At 34.7% G+C, this 14,058-nt stretch overlaps 2 protein-coding genes across 2 annotated transcripts; one reads left to right on the forward strand and one right to left on the reverse strand.

Moving 5' to 3' along the window:
• The first annotated feature begins 788 nt into the window (after positions 1-788).
• On the forward strand, positions 789-9,699 carry LOC130625659 (protein AATF-like). Its single transcript, XM_057440759.1, has 12 exons — positions 789-1,108; positions 2,736-3,086; positions 3,756-3,887; positions 4,261-4,493; positions 5,325-5,447; positions 5,930-5,974; positions 6,843-6,935; positions 7,934-7,999; positions 8,370-8,434; positions 8,745-8,825; positions 9,359-9,430; positions 9,561-9,699. The coding sequence occupies exons 1-12, from the start codon at positions 844-846 to the stop codon at positions 9,613-9,615; spliced, it is 1,581 nt and encodes a 526-aa protein (XP_057296742.1). The 5' UTR covers positions 789-843; the 3' UTR covers positions 9,616-9,699.
• Positions 9,700-10,465: 766 nt separating this feature from the next.
• Positions 10,466-11,936, reverse strand: LOC130625660 (diamine acetyltransferase 1-like). The gene has a single exon (XM_057440760.1). It carries the CDS (start codon positions 11,577-11,579, stop codon positions 11,088-11,090), a length of 492 nt encoding a protein of 163 aa, XP_057296743.1. The 5' UTR covers positions 11,580-11,936; the 3' UTR covers positions 10,466-11,087.
• Positions 11,937-14,058: the final 2,122 nt, after the last annotated feature.

The following is a 14,058-nucleotide window of genomic DNA, read 5'->3' on the forward strand; positions in this document are numbered from 1 at the left end:
TTTTAAGCCTTTTCGCGAAAGTTTTTTCCCGCGAAATTTTTCAACAATAATAATAATCGCGTGTAAAGTAACTACGTCTATCCCTGGAACCTGTGTCAATTTGCTTTTGATGAATTGATGCAGCAAACTTACACTGAACCTAAATTTATATTAAAATGGAAAGAAAAAGAAAAATCCTCGTCTCCTGGGGCATTTTTTGTCTTTTAGATATTGTCTCTCGAGGTTAAAAAAAGAAGTCAGTCAACCTCGCCCCTAAGACTTGTTAAGCTTTTTATATTCGGACATTTCATTTAGGCTGTCCAAATATAAAAAGCCTAACAAGTCCTTGGCGGGGAACTACAATCGTGGTCACAATGTTGGTAAAAGACAACGAAGTTTGCCACCACAAGTAATTGCGTAGGCTCATTCTATATTCTTGAACTTGTCAAAGTTCACTTGTCAATGTTAAGGAGTGGACTTGCTAATTGTGCTAATTGTTGCTGACATCAGCAAGGCCATTAATCACGAATTTCCGGGCCTTCGTGGTTCCATAGTCATAAGAAATGACTATGGTGGTTCCCGTGAATTGTTTGGATGTGCGAGCGTGCTAAATAATGTGACTAGCGACTTTTCAATGCTCTCTGCCTGGCCTACTTCTGTGCAAAAGTAGCGACTTGACTTTTTGACACTTGTGTCCATATTGGGACAACGAGTAAAAAAGTGCCTTAGTCTCGATATTTTTGTCCACGGTTATGTATGTTGGAAGTCAGTTAAAATATTTCCGTACCATGTTCGGTTTAATATCGAATCATCAACATAAACTCCAAAATAGTTCGCAATAACAAGCCCACATGTTTTTCAAAGATGGTGAAAAAAACAAACACGCTTCGTGATCAGCTCAAAGAACTCGAGAACCCTGCTTTCTCTGTGACATTTAACGATCCAGAAGATGAAGATGATCTTACCAAAGCCAAAGTTACTTCTACCGAAGAATTACTACAAGTACAAGAGGATGGGACCTTTGGCAATTTGCGCAAAAAGGCAGTGCTCGTAACTGAAACAGAAAACGAACCAAAATACTCAGGAAAAAGAACAACAAGAGTTGACTTTAAAAAATGGCACGATGGGGGTAATTTTAGTTTACTTTTATTTAGTTTATTTTAGCTGTTGCCTTAAATAGCTAGGCAGGTACCTAGCTAGCTGTCTTATATGAATAAGGATAAAAGGTGCCATCAAGATTTTTGTCCATTTAAGAGGGTGCTAATAAGCCTCATAGAATGGGTTCGCCCATATACAGCCAGTGTTTACATGTACCTTTGAGACTTTTTAACGGCTATGATAAACAACTTTCGCCTGATACAAAAGATTATAAAAAATTTAAATAAACTTTCTAATGTGTTATTGAAGTTCTTAAAAAACTGTTTTTAATGTTTTTTGATATGATTTAGCTACTTGGTAAATAACAAACTCCTTTCTCTTTAAATGCCTTCTTCTAACTGTCCACATGGCATGGCATTCCAGGCAAGTTCGAGATAGTGTGGATGGTTTCGGAGGACAACCGCCAATTTAATTCGAAAAAAGTGGCCTGAACTCGCCCTTAGGCCGCCATCAAAAATATGTTATGTTAGCGTCCTCTAACTGACTCACTTTTGGTAATAAAAACCCGGGTCAGTAAGTCTGAAAAAAAACCGGAAATTTTAATTTGAGTTACCACAACTCCTAAATAGCGTGAACAATTTCATATTTTTCACAAATATATTTTAGGATTTACTTACAGTCATTGTTTACAGAAAGAAGAGAAAATTCGTCTCACAAGAATTTACTGGTTCAGCAATTTCATGCAGCCATGTTTTAGTAATTAAGATAATTTTACGTGACCGACATCAATAGTGTGATACGGGTCTGACCTCGTCCCTAGCAATTCCTGTAGAAATTAGTGCTACTGACAATTTGCAGGCCGGCAAAAAAAGGTCTGCAAACGATGTCAAGTAAGGCTATACTTTTTTTAGCACTGGGAACGAATTTACTCACTTCGATCTAAAAATCCCGGAAAAAATATGCCCGACCAACCGACTCATTCTTGCAGGGTCTTCAGGAAGCGAACATAACATATTTTTGATGGTGGCCTTATATATGGGGCTGTTTGAGGTGTAAGGAACTGTGAAAGAAAATGTATTAGGAGGCCAAACTTGGGCAACTTTCTAAATAAAATTTTCTTTTTTGGTCAATAACTCCTGAACTTGCCCGACTCGAATTATTACCAAACTCTCCCAAATTATTCTCGAAATGCAGAACAGTGCTGTCAATTTTATCGAGTCTGTCATAGCTGCAACCTCTGAAGTATTACAAAACTGTGTAACTCCACTTGTGTAACTTGTATATATATACAAGGCTCGATCTTCTGTTTTCAATAAACTGGTATTGAAGACTCTTTTTACTGCAAAAAAGCATGTTGCACATGCCGTTCTTGTTTACCAGTGAAGTAATGTTCACATATAAACTAAGTGTTTTGTTGATGTGGTAATGTCCTGTAGGGTTTTAAGATAAAACATTGGTGCTTTAATATATATTTTTTTAGCTTTGTAGATATGCAGTATAACTTCTTAATGGCTGCTGGCCAAATAAATTTATTTTAAATAGTTATTTTTGTAAGTTACTTATGCCTGCATGCCAACTAATTGAATTGACTTTACTTTTTGAAGTTTGGCAGAATCTTATATGTTTAAGTTAAATTTACACATTCTATCCTAATGTAGACCAAGGAGAATCTGATGCAGAAGTTGATAGTGATGAGGATGATGCAGTGGGTGGCAAAGGAGGTATGGATGATGATGATGACAGTGAGGCTAGTAAAGATGAAGATGATATTGCTCTTGATCAAGATGATAGTGATGATGATGACAGTGATATGGTTGAAGATGACAATTATGAGAATGAAAAATTGGCAGATAATGCTATGATATTTGACCCCAGCAAAATCCCAAATGATTTAAAAACTTCATTTCTTGAAAACAATGATGATGATGACAGGGGTGGTGTTAGTACATTTACTCAATCAAAAGAGCAGACAGACAGACGGAAAGGTGAAGCTACCAAATCTCAGTTAGGTATGAAAAATTTCCGTTTACATTTCGGACCATATCTTTGTTTTTCATATGTTTTTTTTTTGTTAGTGGCTCCTGCTAGATTTTATGTGATTTGAAAATTTACCCAGATTGTTATTCTCAAGTCCTGCAGGTTGATTGTTTTTCTTTTCCTTTATTTCACTATCTTACACTGTGATTCTTGTTTTATTGTCGAAGCAGTCATACAACCAGAGACAAGTCAAGCTTTTTCCCTCACACTACTTGTCAGGAAGCTATACCTAAAATAATAGCCGCACAAGTGCATTAATTAATAAGTTTTGATGTCAGGTCTTAAACAAGATGGTTCTAATTGTAGAATATTTAATATGGATTTTTTTATTTTTTGATCAAATAATACCCCAAGATATTCATTTGTTTAAATTTGTGGATACTGGCCATTAACAGCTGGTAGGTAGGTATAGCTTCTGCCTAGGAAGCGACCTATTTTTTTAAACGACACAACATAAAATGCATGGAAAGCAATACATGGAAGGAATGTGTAATATATTCTCAAAATACGCAGGAGGTTTTCCACATATTTCATGTGTTAAAAGCAAGTTAAAAAATAAATAATTTTTTTATCATAAAGAGTTTGTCTATCATTGATGAAGAACATACAAATAATAAAATTTACTTTCAATTCCTTTTTAGCCATCCTTGACAAAATGTTAGAGTCAAGAATAAGACTTCAGAAATCATTACAACTTACCAATCGATTACCTCAAAATGATACAATGAAAGAATTCAAAAGTCACGGACAAGTCAAAGAAGTTTATGAAACAGGTTTGGTTTTTATGTCCAGCAATGCGCTGAGTCACATTTTTTTCTTGCTTTTTATGAAACTAATACAACATAAGATGGATGACTATCGAGTATTGTTTAAAATTTTTAAAAACAATAAAAATAAAAATATAATAAATTAAATTTTAGACTGATTTCTGAGATTGGATTTTGTGGTGTAAATTGTTTTAAAGTATACAGTAAATTACTTAAAGTGAAATATCATTTATTAATACTCTGTTAGTGGGTATATATTTTATATTTTTATATATTTATTTACTCTGTTAGTGGGTTCACTAATTTTTGTCTGGAAATTATACTTTAACGGATATCATATATAGATAAAATGCGACAATTTGTATTTTACAATTTTTAGCAAAAGGATCGCTGTTACATGTACTTCGCCAGTTACTATCTTTGCAAGATATGATTTTAAATACGAATGTTGAGACAAGTACGTTACTTACATCTGGGATGAAAAAAAAGAGTGACGTTTTGTCTGATGAAGAAATAAAAAGTGACACTGAAGATGAAGAAAAAGAAGAAGAAGTGGAAGAAAAGACCACTAAAAATATTTTAAATCTTCCAAGTAAAAGGAAGCACACTCTGGTATGTTCTCTGTAAAGTATTTAGTAAATTGTTAGCTTGCGCAGAAATCCACGGAAATCCGCCTATTGTGCATATTTTAATTCCTACTGTTTTGTATGCCACTAGCACAGAACAGTGATATATACATTGCATCAGTAACGCCAAACTTGAAAAAGTGTGTCTTGTTTGTTCTTTCGTATTTAAATATTTTGTGCATCCTTTAACATCTTTGTCTTGCGAACAGAGTGACAAACTATGGCTATTGTCACAAAGCCTGCAGTAAGATCTGGTGTTGCACACTAGGTTAGCACAGACCTGATAGGTTCCATCACACATTCAAGTTAAGCATTAACTACAAACATTAACTACAGTGTGTTACACATTAGAGTGAAGTGATAATACCAGCAGTGTGAACCTAGACATAATGTCTATTTCGAATAATAACCTTCATGAATAACAACACATATTGCAACCTGTCATAGCAAAAAACAGTGAGAAAGCATTTTTTAATTGCAAAAAATGTTTTCATGAAAGTTCACAAAATCAATTGTTAGCAACACTAAACAGCTTCAATGACACTTTAGTTGAATAAAAACACAGTGTATGAACTGTCGTTACCCTGCCAGAGCATAAGTCAACACAAAAACACAGAGTATGATCTGTCTTCACATTTTTTAGTATGTTTTTATCTTGTGTAACACATTGCGAAGTTTAGCGATAACATTAATTTTAGGCACCTGCTTATAATTTCAGACACGAAAAAGAGAGAACATCTAGTGGTGCTTAAAATTATGGGAATTTAGGTTATAGTTTTCTTTGAAAAATATTGAGACTATCTGACTGTTGTTTTAGACAATACATGAATACGAAGAAGAAATTAGCAAGCGACACAAAGCATTGAAAGTCTTTCAAGATTCAACCATCAACAAATGGTATGAAAAAACAAGATTGAGTTCTGGCAAAATAACCAGCAAGGTATATAAAAGCAGGTTTCTTATTTATGTTTCAAATAAGATGTTTTTAACTATGATTTTAAAACAAATGATGCTAAAGGCTTTTTTTACAAGAACATAGTTAATAATAACGCAAAAGCTTTTTGCTTAAATTTTTTTTTCTCAACAATGATATAATTAGAACTTATTTAGCGTGAATATTTTTATAGGTTAAAAATATAAAGCCTAGAATTACTAAGAAACAATTATTTCTAAACAGTTTTATTTTTAACATTCTTTCAACACACTTTCATTCATTCATTTATATTCCTATATTTTTTTATTACAAACTATAAATTCAATTACAAATTTTCCTTTTTTTGAAGAAAAATAAAATAAATGAATAAATAAATAAAATATAATACTGAAAAAGCGCATCCAACATTAGGTGAAATTTATACATTCCCCCAATATATGTATTTAAAGGTAACGTGAAAGGTAACTCAAAAAGTGTTTTTTGTTTAGAGTTTTAGTTCATTTGATAAATCTACTCTACAGCAGATCAATCAGGTAACATTTTTACATCAACTATTTTCTTTACATCATTAAAGGGTTGTTTTTATCTTTTTAAAGGGACATCGGTTGGAAATGTTTTTTTTTTCAAATTTGATAGATTGATAGACTGACGTGTATGATGTATTTTTTCATTCTCTTACGCACTAGAGTAAAGAAATGCGTATTAAGAATATTAGGAGTTCATATTAAGCCTTGTTACACGTCTTCTTTATAAGAAACTTAAAGCAGATTTTTTGAGTCAGACCCCTGTTTTATACTCTTCAGGGTAACCCGAGGTATAAAGTTATGTTGGACTTGTATTATATAACTTAAAAAGTTGGTTGCAAGTCTTTTTAAATTTTTTAAAAAACTTTTTTAGTCCTCAAGATATTTACATTTAAAGAATTTCAGATTTAATTATGCTGCATAAAGTAATTAAGTAGTAGCAAAATTTGACATTTTCTGTCATCAGTAATTTTAGACCTACTAGTCAGTGGCCCGTGGAAAAATCCACGGGTTCAGCCGTTCTTTTCATACATTGCGTACTTCTCACTACTTGTGGTGTCATATTGCCTGACAGACAGACAGACAGACAGACAGACAGACAGACAGACAGACAGACAGACAGACAGACAGACAGACAGACAGACAGACAGACAGACAGACAGACAGACAGACAGACGTATACGGGTATTATAATATAGATTAAGGAACGTGCATTCAAACTTTATCAATGCATAGATATTATGATAAATTGATTAACATAATTTCTTTTCCTTAAATGACACTTATTTTATCGTCCCAGGCCTCTTAAGAAACATTGTGTATTCTTTTAAAAAATGACATAGAGCCGTGCTAAACCTCCTGTTTTGTTTACATCTAGGTGTTAGCTGATAAAGATCGTCTGATTAAAAGAACTCAACTCAAACGTTCACCATACACTATATTAGGAAAAACAGATGATACCACAGATGAGGTGAGACTTCTTTTATATATGTGTGTGTATTTTATTCAGCGTGCATGATTATTAAATGCAATCATACACATATACTGATAAGCAACAACTGAAATCCGTGAAGAAAGCGTGGTATCCAACAACGTAGCTAAAAATAAGCAAGTAAATATGGATAGCAAAAACGACGATAGATCTCGACACAAATCATGTTCTAACTATACAAATAAAAGTGCCTCCTTTGCGGGTCCAAAATAAACATGTTTACAACAAGTTTGATATTGACTATGGAACTAGCGTAACTCACCAAGCAAACACTTGAAGTTAATCTCTTTAAGGGGATAAGATAAACAGCAAAACCTTAAGCAACTATGAACGATTGTTGTTCACCTTGAACTGAAGTATTTCGAATCGAAGAATATTAAGTGGTGGGAAAATACTTGAAACCTGATTGTTTTACTGAATCTCAATTTTAAACAACGATGTTGATGCACAAATTTGATTTCAATATCTATATTTCAATTTGAATGTCACTATTTCAAACTAATTTGACATATTGAATTTGTCCGCTATCTAACCCCATATTAGTGCCAGGGGAGAACCGATCCTAAAAAAGCAATAACGAGCGATAGCAAGCACAAACGAACGTTGAAAATGACTCTCATTTATTACTGCAACGACCGAAAGAATACAAAGAAAAGTTTACACTAAAAAATTCCCCACCGCTTGATCCACCGATTCTTGCATTGAAGGGTACATGGATTGTTCTATAAAAAAATTTCCATTCAATGTGACAAGTTGCATTCTTTACAATATAAAATAGCAGCTAGGCCTTGCCTAGTTGCTAGTGGTTTGTAATGTTTGGTTTACACCAGTAGCTTAAACTTTAATTCACTAAGGTCACACTTAGTTAGTGTATTAGTTTAGTGATGTGGACCGTAATTTCGTAGCTGTTTCGTGTTACTTACGTAAGTAGTTGTATATCTTCTTGGATTCAAATTGTAGCGCAAAGTTATTTTCAGGTTGTTGACCCTCATTTGAAAGATTATGATGAGAATATATTCGACGATGGAGATTTTTATCACGAGGTAAGGTTCACACCACTTTTTCAGACTATATGCGACACGACATCCAGCTTTCTATTGTTGCACTTAATCTTCTCCTTCTACGGAAAAGCCACAGTTGTGTGTCAGACGATTATCCAGTAGGTCGGTCAGCAGAGCGTTCGACTTGTGTGCAAGAGGTCACGACAGAAGGCCTTCTCTAATTAGGTAGAAATTGTGCAGAAAAGGATACAGTAACTAAGATGGAAACGTTAAAACTCTAGAACCACCTTTGTGTTGTCCGTATTTTAAAAACAACTCAAAGGGTGTATCTTTCGATATTACTGAGGATAACCACAAAATATAAATCAAAAGAAAGAACATTGCATGCTTAATTATTCTGTCTTACTTTTAGATGTTAAAAGAATTGATTGAAAGAAAATCAAACGTAGATTCAAACGACCCTGTTGCAGCTAGCAGGTATTACTTTGATTTTATTTTCTGCTCTGCAACTTTGTGAGCGAAAGTAGACAAAGCAGTGGTGAAAATTTGAAGTTATATGTCAGTCCTTAAAATTATTTAAAATAAGATAATAGCATTGTTTCAAATTTTTACGTTGGAGAGAGAGTTATGAGAGATTTATTTTATAATCCGACTGTTGTTAAAAAACCAAATAAGCCAAAATAATGTTGGTGTATCATTGATATTTTGGTTTCGGTTACGGCTTATATGCCATACCGCTCTGCATCGATTGTATTTTAATATCATATTTACCTGATCATCTTTATAGACAATGGTTGGAACTCCAAAAGATGAGGAGTAAAATTAAACGAAAAATCGATACAAGAGCAAGTAAAGGGCGCAAAGTTAGGTAGGTGTAAATGGCTGTAACTCCTCTAAGAAAAATTTACTTGCAGACAATCAAGGCAAATCTTTAGAAGGTTATGTTTACTTGCGTTCAAATAAGTTTAAATGATGATCGCGGTAATGTATAATACCCCGGCCTTTGTTTTTGTCACCCTTGCTTTTTGTGGACAGCATACAAAATCAGGATTTGGCTACATACGTCCATGTACACCAACCGTTAGCCCATCGACGGAGTTCGCCGTTATACATTTTTTGCCAGGTCGGTATTTCGTGAATTCTTGGTTCACCTGTTGGCATGAAATGATAAACAACTCTCTGCGGGGGTGTAAAATAAAGCTGTTGTGCAACCACTTTGTACGAAACAGTCTTGTTCCGTTCAATAGTTAATACTTTCTAAGTTAATATGTAAACACGTTACTTGAAGTTTATTCTTAACTAATGAGGTACGCACCAGATTTGGATGTTAGACATTCTCCACTAAAAATGAGTTACGGTGCTTAATTTTTTCTTGTTATATTTTCGCATCCCTATTTTTAGATACGACGTTCATTCGAAACTGGTCAGTTTTATGGCACCTCAAAATGTTGGAATCATGTCTGACCAAGCAAGGTAATCGAAATTTGCTTTAAATTTTGGCGATTCAAAGAGAGTTTCTATGACTTTTTAAAAAGTTTAAGAAAATATTTCACTCGTTTTTTGCCTTATAACTTTTTGTTCTTATTAATCAATTTTCTTTTAGAAACGATCTTTTTGCTTCGTTATTTGGTCGTACACCTTCTCAACCAATCAGATGATGTCATATGTTTCAGTCAACCAATCAAATAAGATTTACGTAAATTATTTGTTTTGTATTCAATATATTACCTATACTCCACAAAGTTTTATTGTTTACTTCAATATTTATTAGTGCGAATTCAGGGAAAATAGGGCTAAATATAAATATTGAAAGATTAAAAACCCGTTTTCTTGTCTATTACTATTTTCAGTGGATCATCCTATTTCTGGTTTTTTGCGAATATAATTTTCGCAGATTGTCTTTGCCGATGTTTTGCTGGGATCTAATTTCACGGGTTGAACTTTATAGAGTTGGCCTTCGGCTGTTTATAAAATTTATAAGTTTATAAAAACTCGTCGATTCTCCATGATTTAACGTACGTAACTTTTCTTCGTGGTTTAAGGAATGTATATTTTCGCGGTTTGGGTTAAATAAATCTTTTCGCAAAAATTTATTTTCACGGCTGGGGACAGAATATAATTCAGTAGAATTATTTTTGTATTTGACGGTATCTTTTCTATTCATGTTTATAACACTATGATTTGTTCATAGGCATCAGTTATTGCAACTGAGAAAAGAAAAAAACTGGAACTGTTCTACCCATGTTGTAAACGTTATCCTGTTTCGAAGCACTTCTCTGATCTGTTACGTTGTTAAGCGGGTCCGTTAAGCGAACCGGATTGTAAGCCGTACATCCTCTTTGCAATCACGACAAAACTACGCTATTCCAATGCTAAATTCTTTTGGCCTGTTTTTAAGCCGTACGTCTAATTGTAAACATAACACATACTTCACGTTTTGTAAGGAAAATTAACATTAAGTTGAACCCTATTAAAAATTTTAATAATTCGAGATTTTTTCTTTTTTCTTATTTGAGCCTGACAAGTTTCTTAAAATGTTTATCTACGTTTTTAGAAAATTCTCAACTATATCGCAAAATAATGAATAACGGCTTTAAAAAAGATTGTGGAAATTAAATCAAAATCGGTAATTTAGGAGCTATGCTGGAAAAATAAAAAATACTCTTCGAGCGGTGGCGGTGGAGAGCTAGATAGCATAAACTCACGTGCAGAATCAACACGTAAATTTTTTAACTAAAGAGAACGTGTTTAAAAATTATTTTGCGTTTGTTTTATTACAAGTACTTAAAAAGCAAAGAATAATTAAAAGATATAAAAAAAAAATTGAGGCAAAATAAGGATTGTATGGAGAATGTAAAAAAGAAAAAAATTAGAAAAAAAATATAACATGCAGCCATTCATTTCATCACTTGAACGCATAGCGTCTAACCTTTAAACCCAACCAACTACGCATGCTTAAGTAAAAGGAAATCCGAAATGGTTTAGTAAATAGTCCAAGCAGGACGACATGCCGGCAAATTCAGAACACTGTGTTCCATAGTTAATGACTATTTAAAAAGCTGAGCAATAAAAACAGAAGCATTTTTTAAAAAAGTATTAAATTTCAAAAATAATAAACTACAGCTCGTGTCTACTTTACAAGCGCTTTCATTTTTTCTTCAACTAAATAACACACTTTCCATTCATGTTGAATTTCGCCTCCTAATTTTTCATAAAATTTGATCGCTGGCTCATTTTCAGCAAGAATGCACCAGTGAACACGAATGCATTTCTCTTCAAGTGCTCTAGCTGTGACTCCTTGTAAAAGTTTTCGACCCACTCCAAGTTTTCTATACTCTGGTTTAACATAAAGATCTTCTATCTTCATTGAACGTCCATCCCAAGTTGAATATGTCCTAAAAAACAGTGCATACCCAATAACCAACTTTTCTTTGCTTACTTCCACTTCGGCAACTAAACTGTAAAACCATTTATCAGAGGAAAATCCATCCTCTTGCAAAATTTCCGCGGTTAAATTTACTCTACTTTCAGGTTCGTCTTCATAAACAGCTAATTCTTTAATCATTTGTAAAATAAATTTACAATCACTGGGTTGAGCATCTCGTATATCTACATCCGCCATCTTGAATGCAGAAAGTGGAAACTAAAAAAAGACTCGTATCAATTAAAACCCGACGAAGGAGAGCTGAACTTGACACTTTTTTCCACGCTCTTTTTTTCTGGACCCCTTAGGTCTACAAACATTTAATAAATAAATATATTTTTATGAAGTAGTTAAATTACTGCCTTGTTACTAGAAGTGGCGTATAAAACAGCATTTGAGCAGGCACTGGAAACGAGGTTGCAACAGGGCCTCAGAACAACTGTCCCCGAAACTTGTATATTCTAACAAGTTTTGGCATACTTGTTTCCAGGGTTTGTTGCCTTGAGCCGTTTATGGAGATCAAGTTTATCATAAAAACAAAGTCACTGGAAATAAGATTGCAATTTCATGACGCCCACGTTATATGTCAAGTCAAGTGATTCTCTCATATGATCGTTCTGCGGAAAATATCGTTCTATGTGTTCCAATAAACTCACCAGTGGTTAGTATTCATTGGGATGATAGTTCTACATGATCGTTCTGCGGAAAATATCGTTCTATGTGTTCCAACAAACGAATTAGTGCTTGGTATTCGTTGGGATGAGAGTTCTACATTATTGTTCTGCGGATAATATCGTTCCATATGTTATAATAAACGAACCACTGATTTGTTTTTTGTTTTTTTTTTGCTCCTCATTGTAAAAATCATTGCATGACTGTATAAAATTGCAACGAAACCTAACCTTTTTTAGCAACTGAATTTATATGTATTGTGTAAAGTAAGTGTCTTTGTTGTATTCAACCATATTTAACTCTTGCAATTGTGTTAATAAAAAATAATATGGCTAATACCATTTCACAGATATTGTAGGCGAGAAAAGAAAAAACAGATCTATGAAAATTTTTTTTCATAAAGCCACTTTTCGCTAGCTCTGTCTCATGTACATTACCACACAAAACCACTCTCCTCTAGTTGTTTCTCGTGTACATTGCCACACAAAACCACTCTCCGACAGTTGTTTCTCGTGTACATTACCACACAAAGCTACTCTCCGCTAGTTGTTTCTCGTGTACATTACCACACAAAACCACTCTCCGCTAGTTGTTTCTCGTGTACATTACCACACAAAGTCACTCTTCGCTAGTTGTTTCTCGGGTACATTACCACACAAAGTCACTCTCCGACAGTTGTTTCTGGTGTACATTACCACACAAAGCCACTCTCCGCTAGTTGTTTCTCGTGTACATTACCACAAAAAGCCACTCTCCGATAGTTGTTTCTCGTGTACATTACCACACAAAGTCACTCTCCGCTATTTGTTTCTGGTGTACATTACCACACAAAACCACTCTCCGCTAGTTGTTTTTCGTGTACATTACCACACAAAGCCACTCTCCGATAGTTGTTTCTCGTGTACATTACCACACAAAGTTACTCTCCGCTATTTGTTTCTAGTGTACATTACCACAAAAAGCCACTCTCCGCTAGTTGTTTTTCGTGTACATTACCACACAAAGCCACTCTCCGCTAGTTGTTTCTCGTACACATTACCACACAAAACCACTCTCCACTAGTTGTTTCTTGTGTACACTATCACACAAAGCCACTCTCCGCTAGTTGTTTCTCGTGTACATTACAACACAGAACCACTCTCCGCTAGTTGTTTCTCGTGTACATTACCACACAAAACCACTCTCCGCTAGTTGTTTCTCGTGTACATTACCACACAAAGCCACTCTCCGCTAGTTGTTTCTCGTACACATTACCACACAAAACCACTCTCCACTAGTTGTTTCTTGTGTACACTATCACACAAAGCCACTCTCCGCTAGTTGTTTCTCGTGTACATTACAACACAGAACCACTCTCCGCTAGTTGTTTCTCGTGTACATTACCACACAAAACCACTCTCCGCTAGTTGTTTCTCGTGTACATTACAACACAAAACCACTCTCCGCTAGTTGTTTCTCGTGTATATTACCACACAAAACCACTCTCCGCTAGTTGTTTCTCGTGTACATTACCACACAAAGCCACTCTCCGCTAGTTGTTTCTCGTACACATTACCACACAAAACCACTCTCCACTAGTTGTTTCTTGTGTACACTATCACACAAAGCCACTCTCCGCTAGTTGTTTCTCGTGTACATTACAACACAGAACCACTCTCCGCTAGTTGTTTCTCGTGTACATTACCACACAAAACCACTCTCCGCTAGTTGTTTCTCGTGTACATTACAACACAAAACCACTCTCCGCTAGTTGTTTCTCGTGTATATTACCACACAAAACCACTCTCCGCTAGTTGTTTCTCGTGTACATTACCACACAAAGCCACTCTCCGCTAGTTGTTTCTCGTACACATTACCACACAAAACCACTCTCCACTAGTTGTTTCTTGTGTACACTATCACACAAAGCCACTCTCCGCTAGTTGTTTCTCGTGTACATTACCACCACACAAAGTCACTTTTCGATAGTTGTTTTTCGTGTGCATTGCCACAAAAAGCCAGTCTC

Source organism: Hydractinia symbiolongicarpus, chromosome 14 (genome assembly GCF_029227915.1).
Source record: "Hydractinia symbiolongicarpus strain clone_291-10 chromosome 14, HSymV2.1, whole genome shotgun sequence".
Lineage (NCBI taxonomy): Eukaryota > Metazoa > Cnidaria > Hydrozoa > Anthoathecata > Hydractiniidae > Hydractinia > Hydractinia symbiolongicarpus.

Excerpts from the sequence above, each read along its gene's own strand:
- LOC130625660 (XM_057440760.1), bottom strand. The coding sequence starts at position 11,579 with ATGGCGGATGTAGATATACGAGATGCTCAACCCAGTGATTGTAAATTT.
- LOC130625659 (XM_057440759.1), top strand. The coding sequence starts at position 844 with ATGGTGAAAAAAACAAACACGCTTCGTGATCAGCTCAAAGAACTCGAG. Across the intron at positions 4,494-5,324 it reads GTAAAAGGAAGCACACTCTG|ACAATACATGAATACGAAGA; the intron begins GTATGTTCTCTG and ends CTGTTGTTTTAG. Across the intron at positions 5,448-5,929 it reads CTGGCAAAATAACCAGCAAG|AGTTTTAGTTCATTTGATAA; the intron begins GTATATAAAAGC and ends TTTTTTGTTTAG.